At 42.1% G+C, this 26,642-nt stretch overlaps 2 protein-coding genes across 3 annotated transcripts in view; one reads left to right on the top strand and one right to left on the bottom strand.

The window, feature by feature from the left end:
- Positions 1 to 807: 807 nt before the first annotated feature.
- Positions 808 to 26,642, bottom strand: RNF113A (ring finger protein 113A). 2 transcript variants are annotated; one of them, XM_075176844.1, is made up of 11 exons: positions 26,547 to 26,642; positions 20,302 to 20,482; positions 18,808 to 18,887; positions 16,639 to 16,746; positions 15,939 to 16,046; positions 15,615 to 15,724; positions 13,946 to 14,052; positions 7,957 to 8,046; positions 7,038 to 7,131; positions 6,515 to 6,621; positions 808 to 934 (listed from the first exon to the last, which is right to left on the bottom strand). In XM_075176844.1, the coding sequence occupies exons 2-11, from the start codon at positions 20,447 to 20,449 to the stop codon at positions 864 to 866; spliced, it is 1,023 nt and encodes a 340-aa protein (XP_075032945.1). In that variant the 5' UTR covers positions 20,450 to 20,482; positions 26,547 to 26,642; the 3' UTR covers positions 808 to 863. The 2 variants fall into 2 exon arrangements, with proteins under 2 accessions (XP_075032945.1, XP_075032946.1); XM_075176845.1 differs by lacking the exon at positions 26,547 to 26,642 and having other exon boundaries at positions 20,302 to 20,496.
- The window catches only part of LIMD2 (LIM domain containing 2), a 43,160-nt gene continuing 37,329 nt past the window's right edge, over positions 20,812 to 26,642 (top strand). Inside the window, exon 1 of the mRNA XM_075176846.1 lies at positions 20,812 to 20,943. Within this exon, the coding sequence (XP_075032947.1) occupies positions 20,881 to 20,943 (63 nt within the window). The 5' untranslated portion in view covers positions 20,812 to 20,880. The remainder of the gene's footprint in view (positions 20,944 to 26,642) is intronic.

Here is a 26,642-nt window from a genome sequence, read left to right as displayed (position 1 = left end):
AACAAACAAAAGGTTTGGGCTGCACGAAATGGGGCCTCGGCTAACCAGTTGTGCAAAGCAGCCACATAGTCCTCGGTCCATACTTTTAACCAAATGTTATCAATCCAACATGTTTGGGTCAGCTGCTTTTGGCAGTAGTGCTCTACGTGCCAGGCTGTCAGAGCAGTCCCTCCCTTAAGAGGGCTGCTTTAGAACGTCCCCATGGTAGCAGTGTCCCCCAGATAGGATGAAAGAGAAAAGAGGCTTTTTGTACGTTAAATCCATTTCTCTGATTCCATCTGTGGGGCACTGCGTTCCCTCCTTTCTGCTGGGTGGTCTCTGGTTGGTTGTCTCCCCTTCTTTGGGGCTTTATACTTGGACTGGAGAGGCTACAGGGGGTTGCAGAGACAAAGGGTTTATCAGCTTTGATACATTAACAAAGTTAACCTGTTAAGTGCCAACTCCACCACCACTCTCACAACCCATGGCAACAGTGTCCCCCAGAGGGAATCAGAGAAACGGATTTATCGTAAGTATAAAAATCCTCTTTTCTTTGTATACTGCCTAACAAAGATGATGTATTGATTATTTAAAAAAAACAAAAACAAAACAAACAGACTTTTGTACTGTAATCTGATGTGCATCTGTCACCTACCCCCAGTGGAGTCAGCCATTTTCTGCCTTTTATTATTCAATCTGCAAGATGGCTGCCTCTGTACACTTTAAATGTTGAAAAGGTCTTGCAAATCTTATGTTGTGCTACAGATTTTGCTCCCCTGGGAATGACAGATGACTTATTACTTGTTCATTATTTTCGCAGCAACAAGATTTATGTTTGTATATAAAGACTTTATTTAAATATAATGTCCAGGAATATACTGCTGCTAGTCCTGTTCTTCAGGTGAATCACTTTCCTCCTGCTTGGCCTTGTATTTCTCCATCTTTGTAATCAAGTCTTTAAAAAAAAAAAAAAGTTACTTTTTATTTACACAGTTCAAATGTCCATATTCAATACACTTTTATTGTTTAACTTGCAGTAGAGCAATCAAAGCTTATTGGTTGCTATGGTTTGTTATTCTATAGTGCCAACATATTGTGCAGTACTATACATTCAGAGGATCACATTACAAACAAGTGACTGACACAAATACAGTGTGTGCTTACATAACCATAGGATTTTTGATTCACCCTAAAATCCATTTCTCGTCGGCCATTGGGGGAATAGCTAGACAGGGGGTATAGCAGGTGGTTCAAGGCGTCAAAAGCACTTTAAAAAAAAAACTTGTGAATATAGCTCCACCCCTACTATACTCCTCCCACCAGAAGTTGTATTTAGTTTATTTATAACAAAGTAGGGCTGAAAATAGGTTAACCAGAACAACCAACCCACCATCGAACACAGAGCAAGGGTGGGCGCGCAATGTCCTCCAATGGACTACGAGAAATGGATTTTACGGTGGGTTAAAAATCCTCTTTTCTCTTACGTCCTATTGGGAGGACACTGCTAGACACAGACGACATACCAAATCTACCCCTAAGGGAGGGATTACTCTGACACCACTACACACAAAACCTTGCATTCTGGAATGCGAAGCTTGCAACCTGTAGATTGTGACAAAAGTGTAGACTGCCTATCACGTGGGCACCCGGCGCAACTGTTTGGCTGAAGGTCCGTGATGCGTCGCCCATGAAGCACCCACAGCCTTGGTCAAATGAGCCAACAAGCACTGGACTAGCTGACCTCATGTAGGCCATTTTTATGGTGGAAGTTATCCAACGAGCTAAGCTTTTGCGCAGCATACAGAAATAAATATATTCCTTGGTTTTGCCATGTCCCGCAAAAAGGTCCACATAGCGCCTGGGCCACGTCCAGTAATAACAAGGACTGATCTGAAGTCTGAGAGAAGGCAGGTACCATAGTCTCCTAATTCAAATGGAAGTGTGAGAACTTTTGAAACAAAGGAGGGCTTCGTGGGAAGCACCATCCGTTCTGAATGGAAAACTAGGAAGGGGGAGAAACACAAGAAAACGCCCCCAACTCTGACACTGGGCGTGCAGAAGACACCGCCAGTAGAAAAGCCACCTTCCAGGTAAGATACTTAAGCTCCAAATGGTTCTTTGGCCAAAGCTTGAAGAACCAAATTCAGATCCCATACCTCAAAAAGGGTAACATGTGAAGTGTCCCCCTGTGAAAAGATGGCAAGACAGCCAACTTGCGCTGAAAGAAAACCGACAGTGTTGAAACTTGCAACTTCAAAAAAGATAAATCGCAAGCCTTTGTCAAGGACTGCCTAAAGGAAGGCGAGCAGCCTCGATAGGTTGAAACGTGATGTGTAGGAATAATTTGCCTCACAACAATGAACACATGCAGTCCAGATCCAAAGGTAATTTTCAGCGGAGGCAGGTTTCCTGAAATTAATCGTGGTTTTTACCACCGACGTGGAAAATCCCTTTGTCTGGAGGATCATGGTTTAAATAGCAATGCAGTCAAAGCCAGCCAACTTAATCAGTGGCAGCGAAGAGGACCTTGTGCTAGTAAATGTGGGCGGAAAGGCAATCTGACCGGAAGTTCTATTGCCATCCCAAGAAGATCTGATTACCATGCTCAGTGAGGCCAATATGGGGCCACCAGGATGGCAGGCACCTGTTCCCTTTTCAACTTCTTGAGAAGCGAAAGAAGTGGAGGCAAGAGGTAGACCAGGCAAAACCACAGGTGTCCACGAATCCTGCAGCTGGATCCCGGAATTTTGTGCAAAATAGGGGAACCTTGAAGTTCAGCCATGGCGCCATCAGGTCTATGGTCTGGGCGACCTCATCTTTTTGCATTCTCTTGGACAGACCTTATTGCGGCTGAGAACCAATCTTCCAGTTTTCTACCTCTGGGATGAAGAGATGATGTAGAGATCACAGGAACATGTCGTTCCGCGCACATTATCCTGGAAGATTCTTTCATGGCCCTGGCACTGCAGGTGCCTCTTGATGGTTCAGGTATGCTACTGCTGTTGCATTGTCCAACTAGACTCAGTGGCTTTCCCTGCAGAAAGATCTGTGCCTGGACAAGTACATTGTAAATTGCCCGAAGCTCCAGTGCATTGATGGGAAATAACCCCTAATGGGGATCCCACAAATCCTAATAGGATCGGGTATAGACAGTCTGTGTCTGCAGTTGGTGTAACAAACTGCTAATAATGAATAGAACTCCTTTACAACTCAGCACTTATTGTTTTCTACCGGTCAATCTTCATTGATGAACTTGTCCTATTTTTTTTGCGAACCAAACCTCTTTTTAGACCCGGGTCTATCCGTTCAAAAGATCCTTATATCAAGTAATACAACACGCAGTCAAAGTGAAATCCTGTATTCGCATACATTAAGCCTGTCTTACGCATTTCTCCACGACTGTGGTTTCATCAGCGACGTCAGATGGTTGCAATCAAGCTTCCTTTTAAACAAATATCAGCCAATCAAATAAACCAATGTTCATACATGGCATAATAAATTCATTAATTTGTATATTTATAAATCATATGTGTATATAACACATATGGTAGAAACCTTTGTGATTATAAGTCACTTGGACAATTAAAAAAATTTTTACACAACATTAACACAATTAAAATAATTTTAAATATCAATCCTGAAAAATCACTTATTCACATCTTTTTGATGTTTGGATCAAAATACTAATCATTAACCACCAATAGGGCAATATCCAGAAAGTTAATTGGTCTTCTATTGTGAATTTTAAACCAAAATCATTTGAATTCAAGTGCTTAACAAGTAAATCAGAGGAAACAGAATCCCCTTTCCAAATGAAAAAAAAAATCCCCAATGTATCTCCCATACAGCACTAGGTTTGCACCATTTGGATTGTCCCAGATGTATTGTGTTTCGAAAAAACCCATATATAAATTAGCAAAACTGGGGGCGAACCTAGTGCCCATAGCTGTGCAGTGTATCTGTAAAAAAAAAAAAAAAGTGTGAAATTATGTGACAAAATAAATTTAATAGAATCTAGAATAAACCTATTATCTCTAGCTTTGTAAAGCCTGGTGGACCCCTAGCACCAAACGATCCACACCCTGGATGATGAATGATTCTTCCACACTACTTGAATCCTCTTCCCCAGAGTCTCTGGGAATTTCACCCTCTTTTCCAGATGAGAGGTCTGAAGTGGAGTCTAGAATACTAGCCTCCTTCAATGTCTAGCAGTGACCTCCAAAAGGTAAGAAAGAGAAACAGGATTTTTATATTTGCATTAAATCCTTTCCTCTGATGTTCAGACCTGGAATTTGTCACTTTAAAAGTTCAGCAAAATGTCAACTCCTATCTGCAGGGATCTTCAATTATTTTTACCAAGTCCCATAGGACAGGAAAGAGAGGAAAGAACATGAGAGAAAAAGGACTAGCTACTCTTGAAATTTCATACCTGGAACATAAAGGGTGAGCGCCCAGTGTCGGAGAAAAAGATTTAAGTAAGTAGAGAGAATGGGAAAAAACATTGAACCTGTAAAACCTCATACATATGTATCTGCTAGCTGCCCAAAACTGTGCGGCAAGACTCCATTGTTTTTCCGCCCAAGAGATGCTTAGTGTAAAAGCACATTCTACCAGGTCACTATCAGAAATAAGGCTCCTTGCCCCCAATGTGAGCCTGTTGAATGACAGCTGAAATAGTCTAACAATCATTGTCTTTGATGCAGGCCAATCTCTCTTGCAGGCATGATGAAAAAATAAAACGGCAATCTTCCAAATCTCAAGTGACATCCCGGCATAGTTTGTTTAACATACAATAAGTGAAGAGGACCACTTTTCTTCCACTGATTAATCATGGTGCAACACCAGAAAATCCTGATTTAAGTGAAAACTACCCATCTTAGGCTGAAAAGAAAGGTTCATTGGGAAGAAATATGAGACATGGGGGTATATTTACTAAACTGCTGGTTTGAAAAAGTGGAGATGTTGCCTATAGCAACCAATCTCATTTTGTAAAATGCAGTAAATAAATGACAGCTAGAATCCGCTTTGTTGCTATAGGCAACTTCTCCATTTTTTTTTCAAACCCGCAGCTTAGTAAATATACCTCATGGAGATCTATAAGGTCAAGGCTCCTCCCTGCACTGTGGAGATAACCAACAGGAACACCACTTTCTCAGGTTAAAGCTCATCTCCACCAGATCTAGCTGTTCAAAAGGAATATGTTGTAAGCCATCAAATTCAAATCGCAAGGTGCAATAAGAGGACTGTATGGAGGTTGCCATGCATAGCTCCCTGCAAATAGGTATGTACCTCCATTAAATCATCCTCTAAAGCAGACAGAAAAAGCAGGGATCTCCCCTTGAAGAACTAACTCTCAAACCCTTGTCTGATCACTTCTGCCTCCTGAGCTGTTAGAGAGAATGAATGCCCTGAAAACTGAAATTCTAGATCTAATGCTACCAGCAAACAGAGCTGCCTGCACCCCCCCCCCCATCATTTAGATGCATCACAAATGTGATCTACATATTCTGCGAAGACCTGTGTCTTGTTGACTGCAATCCATCCAAAAGCAGATCTTACCACTTTTCCACTGCCACACTGACACAACCCAAAGCTAAAATGGGTCTAACAGCAACCCCAGCCGCCACATATATAGACCTAAGGATGGTCTCAACCATATGGTCTGTGCCATCTCTATGGTTGGAGAATTAAGATTCAGAATAGTGGTGCTAGTAGACAAGCTCGCTATAGGCTAGCTTCAGGTGGAAATTTTCACTGAGCGAGGACTGAAAGTGAGAAATCTGCGCAAGTCCTGAAACCTCTGGTCCACAATACACCAAGTAAAACCTGCATAAGTGGAGAAAAGGGGAAGGTACCATGGTTTTCTCTTAATAATAAACTGCAAATTGTCAGGCGTCCCAGACTTCTCACTATCATGGGTGTCAAAGGCCTGGTCTCATAGCCCGCACTACAACCTCTGCCCCTGTATGTTCTGGCAGGCTTGAGTACAGGCAGCCCACTAATTAGGAAGTACTAAGATACATGGGGATGCACCTCCTGCTAGGGCCCAGCACTCATAATGGCTGGCATTCAAAAGACAGATTCCCCCCTGATCCCTAGCCAACAGTGCCTAGTGGGGACTGTGCCTCCCGGACTGTAGACACTGCAGTTCTAAGTGCAGGCTCTAGTCTGGGGACTCATTGGGACTTGCTACACTCCCCTCTCCCAACACTCACCTCTGCTACTCTTCCGGTATGTGTTTTGGGGTTGCAGCATCCAATGGTGTTTGACTAGTTCCCCGGTGTTAGAACAGTAACCTGGTTAGTAGACATGTTGCCTACACACAGTGGAGGCAGCAATTTTGGACAATAAATGAGTGTCCATGAAAAAAAAAGTGATCACTGGTTCCTAATTAATCAAAAAACCACAATAATATTGACTGAACAAAAAAAATAGCTACTCCACTATGTGTCGGGAACAGGTCCACTAACAATAACAAAACAAACAACAGTCACTGCATAATATAGGCAAACTATCATTAAACACTCACACATACCTTTAGCTGGGTTAAACACTCCATTTGTTTGCGTGTTGCAGACATAACACCGTTTGGATTTGCGATAATGCTGCAGGGCACAACTCTCACAGAAATAATGTTTACACCTGAAATATTAAAAATATAAGTCAAAGCTTGCTGATAGTCTCCATCACAATCCCTAGAATATTCATTAAATGAAAATGAAGTTAAAGTTGTTTAATACACTACATCAAGAATTATATTAGGATGGTATGAGGGAGAATAGGGAAAGTGCAAGCTTAATATAGTTGAGTAATTTTCATTGCTGTACAATTATACAACATGAACAGGGCCACATGAATATAATAACTCTGCTTGCAGGCCAAATACTTTAAAAGGGATTGTCTATTTTTCACCAGCCGCCCATTGGCTGCATATGGAATATATTTACTGCTCTATGTGCTGAGGAAATTCCCATCTCACTATATCTTTCTGCACAGTAATCTTACTCTCCCTATAAAATCTCAAGAGAACATTGTACAGATCATCAGGTGTTACTTACTTTGTAATGACAGGGTTCTTGAAAAAATCTCTGCAAATAAAACATTTAAAGGGCAAGTTCTCCTCGTCGCTGCTCACCTCATAATTCTCTTCATCTGAAAAAAGAAAAACCAAAAAAACGGTAGAAGCAAAATAGTCGCTAGTTCCACATTAGAATGACTAATGGTAGATAACCTACAGCAGATCTAACCATCTCTGACGAACCATGATGAGAACTGTAATTGCCTATATATCAACCTAGTGTACACGGGAGTGACCTACAATAGTACATAATTTCATGGAGCTCTCAGAATCGCACAGGCAGATCTGTAAATAATTCATCTAGAGTTTATGAGAAATATTTTGGGCTTCACGTTGTTGCTATCATGTAAAACGCTTAATTGGAAAGAATTAGTGATTGGCAGATGATGGTCATCTGCCAACTGGATTATTGAGCATTATCTGACCAAATTCCAACAAATCATTCTAGTATTGCACTCGCTTTAGAGCCACACTAGGTAAAATCTTGGCGATACTGTAACATTTACTTCAAGCATAAAGACCAACTACATATCTCTAAAGCTGCAGCCACAAGTATGAATTGGTGCAAAAAATGAGTAAACAAAAATTATGGTTGCAAAATTTTCACACTCCAATATGCCTTAAACAAAAAAAAAAAAACATTAAGTGGACATAGTGTAAGTCAGTTGGTTGGAGATTAATCTCACATCACTGCTCCCACTATCACAAGTTTCATTTTTCTAGGTTATTACCCTATCCAATATTCTAACCCAGCTGTATACCAATATTTAGGATAATGCAGACTACTAGTGACTGTATTACTCTACAAATCCATACAATTAATGAAGGGTAAAAAGACACCCAGAGGATAGTCTTATGTAAAGGCAACATGCCCTATATGTAAAACGAACATATTGTACCATTGGCCCCATAACGTCCCTCTTCCAGCTCTCGCTCCAGCTGCCAGCCATGTTTGTAGTCCGAGCGATCATGGAGGAATTTACAGCTGTCTGAAATAGAAGAAGAGGAGACCATTATAAGGAATAGGCACAGAAGATGAAACCTTAACAGCGGTGATAATAAAAAAGATTTTTACTCACCGTAAAATCGATTTCTCTCAGTCCATTGGGGGACACACCGAGACATTGGGTATAGTAGTGGGTCTAGGAGTTTAGGTATTTATCTATTTCTTTGATCTTCACTCTCCTCCCTACTATGCCCCTACTCTTCTGTGGATACCTCAGTTTTGACTAACCAAGCATATGAGGAAGGAGAGCCCTATAGGGCAAAGAATATAAGCATAACATTCACACAACAGAACTATTTACACAGCAAGGGAGGGTGCGCAGTGTCCCCCAATGGAGTAAGATAAATCGATTTTACGGTGAGTAAAAATCTTTTCTCTTTCCTACCATTGGGGGACATACCAAAGCTGCCTCTAAGGGAGGGATTGCTCTGGCACGGCTGCACGCAATACCCTGCGCCCAAAGCTCGCATCAAGGATGCAAAGCCCTGCAACCTGTAGAATTTAGAGACACAGATGACCATGTAGCCGCTATGCATAGCTGCTCTGCCAAGGCCCCATGACGCGCCGCCCACGAAGTGCCAACAGCTCTGGTAGAGTGAGCCTTTAACGATACCGGAACAGGCAGAGATGCTCGAACATAAGCCAGTCTAATGGTGGAAGTGATCCAGCGGGCAATTGACTGTTTGGAAGCTGGACAACCACGCTTTTGCGCATCTTAAAGAATAAAAAGATCCTTGGTCTTACGGACAGAGGTTGCGCGGTCTTTATACCGAAAAGCACAAACCACATCCAGCAACAGTAAGTCTTCATTAGAGGGGAAGGACGAAGACGGACGAAGACGGAATGCAGGGACCACAATCTCTTGATTTAAGTGGAACCTAGACACGACCTTCGGAACAAAGGATGGTTTGGTGCGAAGAACCGCTCTATCTTCGTGAAAGACTAGGAAAGGAGAAGTGCAGCAGAGCGCTGCTAATTCCAACACTCTACGAGCTGATGAGATAGCTAAGAGGAATACCGTTTTTTAAGTGAGATGGCACAAATCCACCGAATCTAGAGGTTCAAATGGCGTATGGATCAGCGCATTGAGCACCAGTTGGGGGGCACAAGGCTCTACTGGGTGAATGAACAGGGGCTGCACATAAATGACCCACTGCAGGGAGGTCTGAACATCCTCGATGGCTGCCAGCTTCCGCTGAAAATAAATGGAGAGCGCCGAGACCTGAACCTTAAGGGACCACAGACAGAGCCCCTTATCTAAGCCGACCTGCAGGAAGGCCAGCAGCTTAGGAAGGCTAAACCTGGATGTGTGAAAACCCTGGGCCTCACACCAAAGAATGTAAACCTTTTAGACTCGATAAATGGCTGAGGAGGACAATTTCTTGGCATTGATCAGACTACTAATAACCTGTTGACAGAAGCCCATGGCCTTGAGAATTAGGGTCTCAATAGCCACACCGTCAAAGTTAGTCAATCTAAATCGTGGCAAAGAGGACCCTGAAAGAGAAGATCTGGTCGCATTTACAGGAGGAAGGGAGGATCTGTTGCCAGTTTCAGAATGTCTGAAAACCATGCCCGTGTGGCCAATGAGGAGCTACCAGAATTGCGGGAACCCGCTCTCTTTTTAGTTTTTTTTAGTACCCGCGAGAGCATGGGTATTGGAGGAAACAGGTACACTTGCCGAAAGTGCCATGGAATGGACATGGCATCTGTGAAATGTGCCCTAGGGTCTCGAGACTTTGAGCAGTATACGGGAACTTGATTGTTTAGCCTGGATGCCATGAGATTGATCTCCGGCATGCTCCAGTGTTCCACTAGAAGAGCAAAGACCCACTTGTTGAGAGACCATTCGCCCGGGTGAACCCTCTGGCTGCTGAGGAAGTCGGCCTCCCAATTTTCTACGCCTGAAATGTAATCGGCCGGTATCTGGGGTACGTGGCACTCCGCCCATACCATGATCTTGGCGATCTCCCGCATGGCCCCTACATTGCGAGTTCCCCCTTGGCGATTCAGATGTGCCATGGCCGTGGCATTGTCTAATTGAATCTGAAGAGGCTTCCTTGCCAGAAACCTCTGAGCCTTTGTTAATGTCCTGTGCACCGCTCTGAGTTCTAGAATATTGATCGAGAGTGTGGCCTCTTGGAGGGACCAGACACCCTGAAATCTCAGGGACCCCGTTACCCCTCCCAAGCCTAACAGACTTGCGTCTGAGGTAACTAAGGTCCATGGGCCGGTCTGAAGGGTCTGATCATTGTCCAGATATTGTCTGGACAACCACCACACCAGGAAAAGACAAGTGGGTCTCGACAGGCGAATAATTTGCCTGTCTAAATGTTACAGAGAGCCCGACCACTTCCGAAGAATCTCTTGTTGAAGAGGGCGAAAGTGAAATTCTGCAAAGAGCGCGGCTTCGAACACTGAAACCATGGTTCCCAGGAGTTTCATGCAACTGAGGTGAGATACCTCTGTCCGCGCAAGCAGGATCCTGGTTCTGCGCAAGAGGGTGAGGATCTTGATTTCCGGTAAATAGACTCTCTGGGTCACTGTGTCAAACATGAGACCCAGAAAGCGCATTCACTGTGCCGGAATGAGAGATGATTTGGGTAAATTCAGAATCCACCCATGAGCTTCCAGATACTGCATAGTGGTCTGAATGTGGCGAGTTAAGAATGCTGCCGACGGTGCTTTCAGAAGATCATCGACTAGATAGACTATTGTGACTCCCTTCTGCCGCAGGAGCCCCACCATGATGGCCATGAGCTAGGTAAACACTTGGGGAGCGGTAGCTAGGCCAAAAGGGCCCTGAACTGAAAGTGGGAGTTTCCTACCGCAAAGCAGAGAAGGCAATGGTGCCCCCTCCATATGGGAACATGTAGGTAGGCATCCTTGATGTCTATGGAAGCCAGAAACTCTTCCTGCTCCATTCCTGCGATAACAGTCCGAAGGGACTACATCTTGAGCTTTTGAGTTATTACCCGCTTGTTCAGAGACTGCCGGTTTAAAATAGGGCTTAATGATTCATCCTGTTTTGGCACTAGGAAGAGACTGGAGTAAAACCCCTGACCTCTTTCCTGTGTTGGAACGGGAACAATAACACCGGCTGCCAGCAAATTCTGGATTGCTTCCTGAAGTGCCTTGCGCCCGAAGGGACAAACGGTGGTTGCTGTGGAAAAGAACCTTGGTGGTGGGAACAGAGCTAGGTCTATGACATAGCCCCGGGACACAATTCCTCGTGTCCCAAGCGTCCGCGGTGGATGCCCATCACTGGCGCTGGAAGTGAAGAAGGCGTGTCCCCACCGCAGGTTCCCGAGGAAAAAGACTGTCACGCTGTGGGCGTATCACCCGGTCTCGAGGCTCCACGCCTAACAGTGCCCCTGCCTCTGCTATACCCTCCCCTGAGGGCTGGCCTCTCAATTGGGTGCCCCGGCCTCGAACAAAGGAACAAAAGGACCAAAAACATCCTTGACGTGGTCTACTGGAACCCATGGGGAGAACGTTACTTTTACCTCCTGTGGCCACCTGAATGGCCACCTTCTCTAGCTCTCATCCGAACAGAGTAACCCCATCAAATAGCAAAGCCTCTAGAGCTCGCTCTGAATAAGCGTCCGCCGTCCAGGAGCGTAACCATAATGTACAACAAGCTGCAATAATGAGAGCCAAGAATCTAGAATTAACGGACACAGCATCCATGGCTGCCTGCCCTACATAATCAGAAGTCTCCTGAATATGCTCGGCCAAGGAGAGACGTTCCGCACGTGGGATGTTATCCTGAATGCTTCTAACTGCTCAGCCCATAGCTGAATAGCTTTGTTGGCTGAGGCCACTGCCATAGTGGGTCTAAACATACTGCCTGATGCCACGTAAGCTAAGCGGAGGGCCTGATCGCACTTTTTATTTGTGGGATCCCTCAGTGAAACCCGCTCCTGGGTGGGAATTGCTAAAGAGGAGGACACGCGTATTACAGGAGTGTCAACCCTGGGGAGGCCTCCCATTTAACTGAATCTTCTGCCGGAAGAGGGTAAAGTGACTTAAATCTACCCGGCATCAAAAACTGCTTATTTGGCCTTAGCCAGGCATCGGCTCCCATTTCCATCATCTGGGGGGGATGGTGGGAAAGCCGCCACCTGCGCCTTGGTCTTTTTAAAGAAAGAGAACCCCGAGGGGGCCGTGGGTTCTGGATCTACAAAACTAAGGTATGTCTGACACCCAAAATGAGATTATCAATATTATAGTCAGATGCAGAATCTATAGAACTGTGTCCTCTTCTTGTAGATCAAAGTCTAATACACCTTCCTCTTCTGAAGAATGCTCTGAATCATGATCGCAGCCATGGGCTGTATCAAAAATAATCCTTTTGGCCCTGTGTGTCACTGTAAGTAGGCGCTCCTCTCCCTGAACTAAATCGGGCTGAGCAGATGTGCCTGCGTCAACTAGGGAGTGTGTAGAAGTGTAAGAAAATGGAACCTCACGTCCCTCTGTGGACTGTATCACCACCCTGGTGAGTTCTTCAAGGGGGGTCAGTTCCTCCTCCAGAACGGCCCCTAAATATGGCCGCCTCTATAAACTTCCGATCAGCGCATACTTAATATGACTGTAGGCATGCATCGCATCAACGCCGTATTTACAGTGCCCAGGCAGCGTGTGCAGTCTCTCCCTAGTATACGAATCACCTCCTAAGGAGCGTGATTGATACCTTGTCCCCCGCTGCTCGTAGTCTAGGGGGAGGGACTTGCCGGCATGTCCGTCGGGCGGGGGGGGGCGCTGCATCTCCCCCACGCGACTAAGTTACAGTGGCCCTGGAAAGAAAAAAAACGTCCTCTTTCCTATGTGGGGCACCTAAAGCTCTAATGGCAGAAATATAAAATATGGCCCAAAAAGTTAATTTCTAGGGGATGACTGCAGGTCAAGAGGTGCAAGGCAAGCGAGCGTATGCTGCTGCTTACCTTCGCAGGGACCCTGGGTGAATAGAGCCGACAGGCTATTCACCTCTCTGGGTCTTAGGATCGATCCCCGCACAGCACCTGAAAGGGAAAATAAAATAAAAACATGAAAAAACCTAAAACTAGACTAAGTAGAGGCAGGAGCCTACACCAAAGTGTCCCATCTCATAGGGACTTTAAAAAAACAAACCTGAGGTATCCACAGGAGAGGAGGGGCATAGTAGAAGAGGAGGGGCATAGTAGGGGAGGAGAGTGAAGATCAAAGAAGTTGGTAAGTGCCTAAACTCTTAGACCCACTACTATACCCAATATCTCGCAGTGTCCCCCAATGGTAGGAAAGAGAAAAGGAGTTTGGAGTTAAGAGAAAAGTTAGAGAGTATAAAAAGATTAGCGGAATGACCCAGTATTGTGAAATGGGAGAGAAATAGGCAATGTTTGGAAAAGATAGTAAATGATACATCTCTCGTCATTTGTATGTTTCTTGACCAACTGGTGCAAAACATATTGTATTAATTTGTTTTGCAACTTTTTATAGTAAAATTATGTTATAGAAGCCATTAAAGCTGCAAATGAATCGGTTAGTCACATTAAAATAGAAGCACTCAGGATGTATGTCAATTACACTGCTATTATTAGGCTAGAATGCAAATAGCTTGTTGAAGAAACAAATTAATCTAGTAATAAAAAAATAGTCTTATAAACAAAATAAGTAGAATTAAAAACAGATGTAATTGACAATTTATCAGCAATGTCAATGAGGTGTAGCACCTTCACCCAACCTATAGGTAGTGACTTGTTACAGCAATGTACTAAATACGAGAGAGAACAGAGACGGACAAAGTACAGACTATGACAAATGAGTTTTGTGAATGTAATAAAGGATTAAGTAGAAGAGCAGCAGTGGAATCCATGACAGACAGAAGATCAGCTGTCAGCACTCACCCCCAAACCCACAAAATCCAGTCTCTTTATAATCTTTGCAAATATCTGGCTGGTAGTCCCACCGTACTGTGGCTCTGAGATGTTCTGGGGCCCTGATTGGACCTTTCCTGTGTTGAGAATTGGGTTTGCAAAAGTCAATATTAAAAGTGTTTACTATGAAAAGGAAGAAGAAAAACAAAACATTCACAACGTGTTAGTGTGTCTTTAAATACGATGTTCACCCTCGAAATATATGTCTTTTGCTACAAATAACAGACAACTTCTTTTATAGGAGAACTCAACCAAAACATTATTAACTTTAAAAGCCTGAATTTTAACTTATGTCCTACATTTTATTCTCCTGACTCTATATGAAGGGAGGTCCATAATGTGCTTATAGCTGTCAACAGCTTCTAACACTGAGCTAAGACGGTTCTTTTCAGTCAAACTGGGGCAGTTGTCAGTGTCCGCCTCCTTAGCTTGATTTATGCCTCCATGAAATTTAAGGCTCAGCAGGGAATATCCAGGTAATGGAGCAAAGCATGATGGGACACAGTTCTTTGAATTATAGCAGTCTTCAGAGCTCAGCAACGGAAGTAACATGGTAATGGAAGTAGTCAAAAATAGAAAGTGGCACCAGCCATGCCATACATGAAGCATGTAAAAAAATAAACAGTACAAGAATAGGGCAAATTAACTAAAATTTCTGCTTTGACTGGAGTTCTCTTTTAAACTTACTCTTACCCTAAACTCTTTTTAGAATACTTTACAGAATTTTTACGATGGTGCTAGTAAGGCTGCTTGCAAAGCTCTCTGTCACTAATATCCAGAAAAAGTAGCACGCTTTAATCATTTGTCCCTGGAAATACTCATAGTTTTCAGTATTGACCAACTACACAATAATATTCCTATTTTCCTGCATGTTAGAGGAAATTCTTATTCTATCTTAACACATATAGAAAATATTTAAACTCAAATTCCATAGTGCGTGGATTGTAGTGCCCCAAGGTCTCCTGAGACTAGTGCACACAACCTGGTTAAATCATGCACTGGTAGAGCAGCAGATTGTCCCTGGAAAACATTGTAAAACGTTGGCAACTGTAAAAGATCTAGCACACTTTATTTATCAGTATTCCTTTATCATCTGCTTCAGCTCTGCTGTCAGTTTTATTGCACACTCATAATCCAATAGTTTAGGGCATGACTTATACACAATTCCTTGGCACTGATGATGTTATAGGGGTGTAACCAAATCTGGAAAGGATCTAATATATGACATAAAGCAGGCACAACGTCCCTATGTTTACAAATAGCCCGCACAAAGGGGTAATAAAACTGTGTGTAGTACATACACTCCCTGTGCTAGACACAGTAAAGTAAAGAACATTTGAGGTTATAGTTCTTTTAGACTCCTGTATGAGCTACTTACAGCACTGTCACTAAACATTACTTATGTTGGAGTGAATTTTTATTCATTTAAAAGCTTTGTCATGGTGGTATTTGGCCACTCACGCGATTTAAATGTGATGTTTGCGATGTTAAACATTTGTTGTATTGATGGACTGGAGAAATATGGGAAACAAGATGCACATTCCCCACTCCCAATTAAAAATAGCAGAAAAATAATTATTATTCAGTCAAGCTGGAGGCTGAAGGGATAGGATAATTATAAGAGAAGGAGTGTCTGTACCTCACCATGCCAGAAGATGCATTCCCTAGTGATGTGTCTTTAGGTTTAACAAACTTCTGGTAATTGTGCATTCCACGATATATTTTATCGTCCTCCTTTCCCTTAATTTCCTGAAGAGACAGGAAGAAGAAAAGAAAAAAAAAAAGATTTACATGGCAAATGGACAATAGAAGTTTTAACTAAGTTTAAAGAAGACATTAAAAAAGTAAGTCTCCTCCTTTGCGTAATCAAATGAAACAAGTACAAGTTATAACCAATTTCATAAAGGCTTAGAGGAACCTGTAGCTCTACAAAGGCTGCAGAAAAGACAATGTTGCACCTTACCTCTTGTACTTTCTGGCTCCTTTCAAATATTGCCTGTGCATCCTTGTCCTTCTCTGTATCTAGCTCATACGTGGCTGTGGCTCCCATGTCATCTGGGCCTACAGCTTTCTGTAAATGTCAAAAGAGGACAATATAGCTAGATTAAGCTCAGGGAAGATAGTAAGCCTATATTTTTATCAAATGTTAATATTTGAGAAGAACATGTAATATGCTTCTAATAGAAGTTTAACATCTTCATAGAAAATAGGTAACAACTCTGCAGAGCTCACCATTCAGTGGAGAATAATTCTCTGTGTCCATAAATCCCTTATCTTTTCCCAGAACCCTGCTGTTAATCTTAACCAAAGCTCTGACGCTATTCTACCTTGGGGGCACACCAAATTTAAAGGGCTGCATATGTGTATTAAATTATGACAGAGAGCAGACAATGGGCCAGCAAGCAAAACTCCTTAAATTTCCATGTAGTCTGTACAGAGGGTTAACATAAAAATGTCCCAAACATATAATTTCCCTTGTATTAGGCACAAATAAGTAAAGAACATTTCTGTGGTTAAATTGCCTTCAAACCAAGGAAAAGAAAAGCAAAGGGTGGAAAAGAATGGATCAGTGTTTGAGTATTTATTTTTTGTCTGAAAATATGGAGAGGTAAATTTATCAAGAGTAGGTATCAGGCGAGTGAAACTCCTGCAAAGTATCTTACCGCAGATCGTGTGGATTTATAAGACACAGTTATGGATTTTGATGAAGCCTCCTCTTCATCACTACTACTCGCTTTGTAGTCAGCTGTCTCCTTGATACTTTGTTTTGTCTGAAAAAGCAAGACATAAAATGAATACAATAGAACACTTACAATGCTAGAGGCAGGTAAAGAAATTCCATGTTTTTTTTGTTTTCTTTTAATAAGGCCTCCACACAGAGAACAGTCACAAGTGGATGCAATGATGTAAAATAACACTGTCATTTCACAAATGGATATGTGAAACTTTTCATTCAACAATAAAGATACATTGGACATTGTCCACACCCTGGATTGTGAGACAACTGTAATCTGTAAACTGTCTGCTGTATTCCTTCATCAGTGCTAATCTGCTGTTTCTTCACTAGATTTCTAAAAGGGCATCCTGTTCAACAAAACAGGATGTCAGGTGTGCATAAAGAAATGCTTTATCCACAAGGCCTGATCTCAAATACAACCGGCTCCGAAATCTGTCAGTAGATTTGTAAACCGCCTTATCATCATCATCAGCTAACACCTACTCTCACCAATTTCTACATTCTCCTCCCCTGATATGGCAGTTCCTCATTTTCACCAAACCCTAGCAACTGCCCTTGATCAAGTGGCTCCAGCGACTCTTCATACTCCACGTACACTTTGTTGTCAACCGTGGCACACTAAACTAACAAAATATACAAAAACTCTCCCGTAAAGCTGAACGTCACTGGCAAATCTTGTACCTCTAATAATTTCAGTGCATAGACGGCTATCTACCACTCCTATCAAAGTGCTCTGGACACTGCTAAACAAGCATACTTCCAATCTCTCATCTATGCTCAGGCTTCTAACCCCAAATGCCTTTTTAACACATTTAAATCTCTTCTCAATCCTCCCATCCCAAACCCTCCAACTGCCATCAGTACCTAGGATCTTGCTTCCTATTTCAAGGACAAAATTGACAAGATCAGACTTGAAGTGGTATCATCTCCCTTGTAAAGCGCTACGGAATCTGCTGGTGCTATATAAATAAATGATGCTGATAATGAAGCACCAGCAGATTCTGTAGCCCTTTACAATTGGGAACAAACAGTAATAAACAACTCTGGGTAATACATACAGACAGATAGGTAAGAGGGCCCTGCTCGCAAGCTTACAATCTATGGAACAATGGTTTGATACACAAGGTTAAGTGCTACATCATATTGAATATTTGTCCAGCTAGAACGGAAAGGCTTTAAAGTATTTAGTGGGCTGTATGCTCAATCACACAACTATATTGGCCAGAGGGTTGTTGTCTTGTGTTAGCTGTGTAAAGGGTGGTAATAGGGTAAGCTAGGAAGAGTAAGAGGGTGGTAGAGGAATATTATAAGCTTGTCTGAAGAGGTGGATTTTCAGAGAACTCTTGAAAGTTTGAGGACTAGAGGAAAGTCTTGTGGTGGGAGGGAGTGAATTCCATAAAATGGGTACAGCCCGAAAAAAGTCCTGTAACCGAGAATGGGAGGAAGTGATGAGAGTGGAAGATGGCCGCAGATCTTGTGCAGAACGGAGTTGTCGAGTTGGGAAGATATTTTGAGACAAGTGAGGAGATGTAGGTCGGTACAATTTTGTTGATTGCCTTGTATGTTAGTAGAAGAATTTTATATTGGATTGTTTGAAAAACAGGCATCCAATGTAGAGACTGACAGAGTGACTCAGCAGACGAAAAACGATTCGTAAGGAAAATCAATCTAGCTCCTGCATGCAAAATAGATCGTAGGGGCTCAAATCTGATTTTGGGAAGACCAGTAAGGAGGGAATTACAATAGTCGATGCGGGAGATGATGAGAGCATGAATTAAAGTTATTGCAGTGTCTTGTGTGAGATATGTACGCATTCTGGAAATGTTTTTAGATGTATGCAGCATGATGTAAAATATAGAGTTGATGTGGGGAACAAAGCATAGTTGTGAGTCAAGGATTACACCTAGGCAGCGAGCTTACGGGGTGGGATTGATGGTCACGTTGTCAACAGAAATAAAAATGTCATGCAGAAAGCTTCTATTGTTAGGTGGGAATATTATTAATTCTGTTTTTTAAAGATTTGAAACATTTTCATATAAAATATATTAAGTTATTGGTCCTTGACATTGTGATAATAAATGTGCAAAATCCCTACCATCTGCACCATGGGCTTGATGATCTCCCTCTTTTTCCTCCTGATCACAGATGCCCCCTCATCATCTTCTCCACTGCTCTCTGCAGAGACAACAGTATAATACTCTGTCAGGATCCAACTGAAATTGAACATTTCTCAATCGGCTGCATATGTGTTGCAGCATAGGACATGTTTAGCAGATGAATATTTGTACACAAACATTTTACCACCTTCTCCTTCTTATGCAGGGACCAACTGTCTGCCACAAAAACAAATGTCATTTGAACTGCTTATGTCTTGTCATCATATAGACCTGCGTATATTTGGATTTTTGTACAATGTGGTTCATACACAGATGACCTACAACAATTCTGCATTCAGTTTGGCTCAGCAAAATGTCACACATTTCTTGTCAATTAAGCACGTAGTTGCATGATGGATACAACAAATTTTAATTAAAGAAATGTGCAACCAATCTCTGTCACCTACACTGTGTCTAGCAGAGTTCATGATGTGCAGTAATTGCATATCACATGTGTATGCCTACAAATATGCATGTTATCACATCATGAATCCATTAGTAACTGTGTTACATATATTCCATATATATTTATGCCACACAACACAAAACCCACAACCGCAAAGTTTTGAGTTGGTGAACAAATGTATAGCATCTAAAATTTGAAATGGATTTGAAATGGCTAGAGTCATTATAAGCATGTTTCTCCATACAGATCTATACATAACACACAAATGGATATTGCTTACCAGGGAATGCTGGTACTTGCCTTTCGACAATAGAGCCACAAGCTTCCCACCACTGATTATTCCTTGCACAATCAGAAGAATGCATATATATATTCAATAGCACAAGCTTGTCATTGCTGTTTAGCGCAACAAATAAACTGCACCTATAAGTTTTGTTACAGATGTAAAAAAAAAAACAACAAAAAAAAACGTCTTATTTTCAATTTCCAAGACTCATTGGGTGATATTGCCAGAAACGAATGTGCAGGAAAACTGTGGCACTGCCAATAACAACCAATCAGGTGTTTGCTATAATTTTCTAACCCGCACTGCAAATATTACAGCTAGACTCCGACAGGCTGCTAGTTGTCTTCTGCACTAGTTTCTATAAGTTCCCAAAATGTCTTTAGGATGTGAACTACTTACAAATGTTGACTTTCATGTAGGACAAACAACATGCTTGTTAGGATTGTCATCATATTTGCTACAGTATGTAAGCTTGCAAACACTGTATCTGTTAATACAAAAAATTCTGGTTCTATTACGGTGTTTGTTACTAACTGTAAATCACAAAATATTAACAGTAACAACAATAGAACGGTCTATATTTTTACGTGTTTCCAATACTAATGGGAACTTTGTATAGCTGAATACCACAAACATGCTCTGCCTTTCCTGGGGCCAGGTAGCGATCCCTTTAAATCCAGCGCCCCTTCCCCTGTGTTTTCCCACAATGCTCCGCGCAGATACCCAGCAAGTTATTCTCACCCCTGTCCTCTTCTCTGCGTTTCCGGCCGGCGAATTTCCTGGTGCTCTTCTTAAAAAGGAAACTGCAAATTGGGGTCTTCGACGAAGCAATTGCGGAGGGCTCCGAATCTGTCATCTTTACAGTGCCCGAGTCTTGTGTGTCCGCCATCTGTTTTGTGACGTCACCGAACTATAGAGACGGCTGTGGGATAGAGATGCCATAAGAGGCTGACATTACGAAGAGGACACCTGCTGGATAAAGGGAATACTACATGGTATCGTTACAGTAGCAACTATGGCTAATCATAGGCATTGTGCATATATACAAGAGACAGACTTAAGGCAGAGGCGCTCAAACCCAGTCCTCAAGAGCTACCCACAGGTCATGTTTTCAGGATATCAGTTTGCAGAAACAGGTGGGATAATTACTCACCCAGAAAAATAGATTCTCACCTGTGCATGATTAAGAAAACCTGCAAACATGATCTGTTGGTAGCTCTTGAGGACGGAGTATGAGCCTCTATGGCTCAGTGTATGTGCTGGATTTCTCTGACAAAAATTGTCATTAAAGCGTCTTCTTTAAGCATATAACGGCCTGCAATGTTCCCTGAGCGCTGTCTTACTCCGGTTTCATTATGTACACAAGATTCCAGGAGGCACAGGGTAAGTTGTACATTTATTTTCTTGGAGTGTATTATAAGGAATAACACACCCTACTGTAAATTATTATGGATGTTACACGTGACCTCAAAGTTTTCCGACCTTATAAAAGCACTCTGCCTGTGGCCTTGTGCCTTTATATCATCGCAAAACTCCTCAGTGACTTATAATTTGGAATAGGGGGTGCGTTTTACGAAATAAAACTGTTTTATCTAATGTCTAGATATTTTATTTCAATATTATGGGAGCCCTGGGCATGAAAGTTTTAAAAATATAAAAATAGCTCAGTGTGAACATTAAATAATTATAATATATATTTCTAAATAATCAAATAACTGTTTTTGTTTTTGGGATGCTGCAGTGCTAATCACAAAATAACAGCCTGCTTTATTTTTTGTGGGGGGTTACCACTGATGAGTTTTGTTTTGTTTGTTTTTAAACATGGGAAGCATCACACGTCATGCTCTCTCCCAGGTTGCAAGGGGCATCATGAGCCTCTGTTATTTTTAAGATCTACACAAGGCACTTTATAAAACGTCTTTCAGCCAAAATATGACCGGTCCTGTTTAAAAATGTTCATTGCTACAGCAATATGTGAAAAGAGCAAAAGGATACCATTCAGTTTTCCATTTTACAATTTAATATAAGAATGTTAACTTTGATATAGTTTGCTTTTTTGGATAAGGAGGTCAGGTCGAAATTCATTTTTCCATAGAAAGACATGGTAGAATGTTGCCATTGTAGATCACCTGTACAGTCATGGCCAAAAGTTTTGAGAATGACCCAAGTATTGGCTTTCACAAAGTTTGCTGCTTCAGTGTTTTTAGACTTTTTTGTCAGATGTTGCTATGGTATACTGAAGTAAAATTACAAGCATTTCATAAGTGTCAAATGCTTTTATTGACAATTACATTAAGTTTATGGAAAGAATAAATATGTGCAGTATTGACCCTTATTTTTGAAGACCTCTGCAACTCGCCCTGGCATGCTGTCCATCAACTTCTGGGCCACATACTGACTGATGGCTGCCCATTCTTGCCTAATCAATGCTTGGAGTTTGTCAGAATTTGTGGGTTTTTGTTTGTCCACCCGCCTCTTGAGGATTGACCACAAGTTCTCAATGAGATTAAGGTCTGAGGAGTTTCCTGGGCATGGACCCAAAATTTTGATGTTTTGGTCCCCGAGCCACTTAGTTATCACTTTAGCCTTATAGCAAAGTGCCCCATCATACTGGAAAAGGCATTGTTCATCACCAATCTGTTCTTGGATGGTTGGGAGAAGTTTCTCTTGGAGGATGTTTTTGTACCATTCTTTATTCATGGCTGTGTTCTTAGCAGGGCTGCCAAGAGGAATTCAGGGCCCCGGTACAACAAATTTGTGGGGCCCCCCCTTATAGTTGAGCATGCAAAAAAATTTTGCGCCGCCTCACGGCGGCGCAAATTTTTTCAAAGTTGTAGTTAGGCATTTGGGGGCGTGGCTAACATCAAAATCACTAGGCACTCAATTCGCCGGAGCGTCACATATGTCCAAGCACTCCTGACTTTCAGGACATCTACCACCACAGTGTAGTATACAAAGAATGCAGTGTGTACACAAACAGTTCAGTCTTGGCCTGCACCTAACATTGGGCACAACACTCACCAAAAATTGGTATTGTCCCTACTAGAATCACAACATTTCACACACTGTGCTGCTCTCTCCTACCTGTTCTTCTCACTTTCTCCACCTGTGGCTGCTGGTTTCTTTAGTTGTGGCTTGTCTGGATCCTGGAATGTTGAAGGACCTATTTGGAAAAAAAAATGGCTACACTTAGAAAATTACAGCCAGCCCCGGCGTCAAATCAATAGCACCCACAATTAATAATTAGGCATTCCTCCAGCCCCAACATTAAAATAATAGTATTCACATTTAATAAATAAACCTATTCCCTTCCTGCAAACAGCAATACCTATTTCCCGCAACCATCACTGCCATTAAATAACTCATAGTCACATTTAATAAATAGACCTCATTCTCCCCAAACTCATCCCCACATTCAATAGCCCCCAAACCACCCCATCTTAAATTAAGTCCCCACTATTAAATTGCCTCCCCATCACCCTACAAACAAAATAGCACCCATTAATTTGCCACCATCTACCTCACACTCACTACATTGCAACAAGCCCCCTGTGCACATTACTGTGCCCCTTCATCACTACACTGTGCCCCCTTATGTTCACACTGCGCCCTCCATGCTGCTTCCCCTCCTTTTTATTCACTCTGTACATTTCTCCCACTTTTTTTTCATTCTGTACATCTCTCCCCACTTTTTTTTTCATTCTGTACATCTCTCCCTGCTTTTTTTTCATTCTGTACATCTCTCCCCACTTTTTTTTCATTCTGTACATCTCTCCCCACTTTTTTTTTCATTCTGTACATCTCTCCCCACTTTTTTTTCATTCTGTACATCTCTCCCCACTTTTTTTTTCATTCTGTACATCTTTCCCCACTTTTTTTTTCATTCTGTACATCTTTCCCCATTTTTTTTTTTATTCTGTACATCTTTCCCCACTTTTTTTTTCATTCTGTACATCTTTCCCCACTTTTTTTTTCATTCTGTACATCTTTCCCCACTTTTTTTTTCATTCTGTACATCTTTCCCCACTTTTTTTTTCATTCTGTACATCTCTCCCCCTTCTTTGTCACACTCTCCCTTTCTACTTTCCTTCCCTTGACTCTCTGTTCTTTACTTACTTGTTAGTTTCTTTCTTTTCTTCTGTGTTCTCTTCTTTCTTCTTGCTTGGTCCCCTCTGCGACGTTCCTCACTGACTGTCGGGCGTGACTTGATGACGTCACGCCCGACAGTCAGTGTGAAACGAGCAGAGAGGAGGGAGGGCGGCGCGATCAGGTGAATATGTAAATTTTTTTTTTTTTTAACTATCTAGCTCCCCCCACCAACGGACGGGTCGGACACCCCAAGCCCCCCCCCCCCCCCCCCCCCCCCTCCCCGGGAAAAAAAAAAAAAAAAAGAAGACAAAAATAAAAAAAAATTGCAATAAAGAAAAGTGTAAAAAATAAAATAAAATTCAGCGGTGGGGGCCCGGTCCGGGCCCCCTGGCATGGCCGGGCCCGGGTAAATAGTACCCGCTCCCCCCCCCTCTCGGCGGCCCTGGTTCTTAGGCAAAATTGTGAGTGAGCCCACTCCCTTGGCTGAGATGCATCCCGAGACCCATGAATGGTCTCGTGATGCTTTACTGTTGACATGACACAGAACTGATGGTAGCACTCACTTTTCCTTCTCTGGACAAGTGTTTTTCCAGATGCCCCAAGCAACCTGAAAGGGGATTCATCAGAGAAAATGGCTTTACCCCAGTCCTCAGCAGTCCAATCCCTCTATCTTTTGCAGAATATCAGTCTGTCCCTGATATTTTTCCTGGACAGAAGTGGCTTCTTTGCTGGTCTTCTTGACACCAGGCCATCCTCCAAAAGTCTTTGCCTCACTGTGGTGCAGATGCACTCACACCTGCCTGCTTCCATTCCTGAGCAAGCTCTGCACTGGTGCTGCTCCTATCTCACAGCTGAATTAACTTTAGGAGACAGTCCTGGCGCTTGCTGGACGTTTTTGGGCGCCCTGAAGCCTTCTCCACAACTATTGAACCTCTCTCCTTCAAGTTCATGATGATCCAATAAATGGTTGCTTTAGGTGCAATCTTACTAGCAGCAATATCCTTGTCTGTGAAGCCCTTTTTGTGCAAAGCAATGATGACTGCACATGTTTCTTTGCAGCTAACAATGGTTATCAGAGGAAGAACAATGGTTTCAAGCACCACCCTCCTTTTAAAGCTTCCAGTCTGTTATTCTAACTGTCAGCATGATAGGGTGATCTCCAGCCTTGTCCTTGTCAATACTCTCACCTGTGTTAATGAGAGAATCACTAACCTGATGTCAGCTGGTTCTTTTGTGGCAGGGCTGAAATGCAGTGGAAATGTTGTTTTTGAGATAAAGTTCATTGTCATGGCAAAGAGGGACTTTGAAATTAATTGCAATTCATTTGATCACTCTTCATGACATTCTGGAGTATATGCAAATTGCCATCATAAAAACGGAGGCAGCAGACTTTGTAAAAAATATTTGTGTCATTCTTAAAACTTTTGGCCATGACTGTAGATCACTAAATAAAGACAGCAAGAAGGCATTTAAAATATGTTCTATTCTGTCCGGGTAAGAAACTTTGACATAGTACTGTTTACTTTATGCTTCTTTTTATTTAATACAACTTTCTGTCCAGTACAAGTACATGAGCCTGGTGGAAATTTAGGACTGCCCCCTTTAACGCCTACTCCACCTTGAATAGTCAGTCACATCTCATACCTCCCTACTTTTGAAGTTCAAACGTAACGTAGACTGCATGCTCCTCGTAAAGTACACTAAAGGGGATGTGCCCTTGTTACAATGTTTTTTTTTTACATTCTGATTAGGGTGTGGGAACACCTCGGGGCTTACCCTAAACCCCTTTCCCTCCCCTAAAATCTCACCTGCATTTTCGCGTGCAGCACTGTCACCTGTTCTCTGCTGCTCTGTGTGCAGAGAGGTGGTGAGTGGGTCACATCTCCCAACATTCCTTCAGTCGGGAGGTATGTTGTCTCCTCTAAGGAAAGCAATGCTGAGTATGAACACTGTTTCCAAGAACCACAGGAGGCGAAATAAGTGGTATGGTTCCTGGCCATAATATTAGACCTTTAGGCTACCTGACAGCTGAGGTCCAGTAATTGTGGCAAAGTGGTAAATTCTTCAACCAAAGTAGTTAAAGTACCACTAATTCTGAAAGTAGAATTTTTCATACACGAATCATGAAGGTACAGTACAATCCTTGTTATCCAGACACTTCACTACAACTCTGTTATAAAGTTAATTATTACTTCCCTACTCCATTACACAACTGCAGCTCCTCCCACATTTTAGGGCCGTGTCCTTATGGGGTCTAATACAGAACAAAAATCTGAGTCTACAGGAATTCTAGTTTCTGTGACATTACTGTCCCTACCCTAGTGTATGGATCGCTAATCCACACAGCATAACTGTCAATTCCTTTCTGTCTGCATAGTTAGAGCTGTACCTTCCTCCTAACATGACAACCTACTACAAAGGGGTGCATGTTGTTTTTTTAAGTGTTAACCCTAAAGTTATTTATTGTATGTTATTTAGCTCAGTAATAGTACCTAACTTGATTAAACAAAGATATATTACTTCATATGTACCGCAGGAAATTTACCTGCCCTATAAAACACTAGGGGGCGCTAAGTGATGAAACGGACATGAAGCCTACTAAAACAAAACACTAAATAAATAGCACAACCAATGCAGTTTACAAAAACATCTCCATATAAATATTTATTTGCATGCACACAGAAAAATTAGTAAACATGTAATTCACAATAGGACAATGAAAACCGTAAATACAAAACAGTGGGTGGTGTTAAATATAGAGTACAATATATTTAAGTAAAATTATAATGGCTATAATTATGTAATAGCGCAAATTATGCTGTACATAATAGAGTACTCATTTTAAGGGTCACAATAAAGCTTAACTTGCTTAAGCATGTAAAATACTTATAATTTACCTTGCTCTTGCCAGTAGTCTTGCGGTAGTATTTCCTTCCCGGGTGTCTCTGTATGAGTTCTGCTGGCCTATTGGGCATATGTTGTGCGCTATTGCT

The sequence above is a fragment of the Mixophyes fleayi genome, chromosome 6 (assembly GCF_038048845.1).
Source record: "Mixophyes fleayi isolate aMixFle1 chromosome 6, aMixFle1.hap1, whole genome shotgun sequence".
In the NCBI taxonomy this organism is placed as follows: domain Eukaryota; kingdom Metazoa; phylum Chordata; class Amphibia; order Anura; family Limnodynastidae; genus Mixophyes; species Mixophyes fleayi.
This window is presented reverse-complemented; position numbering and strand designations above follow the sequence as displayed.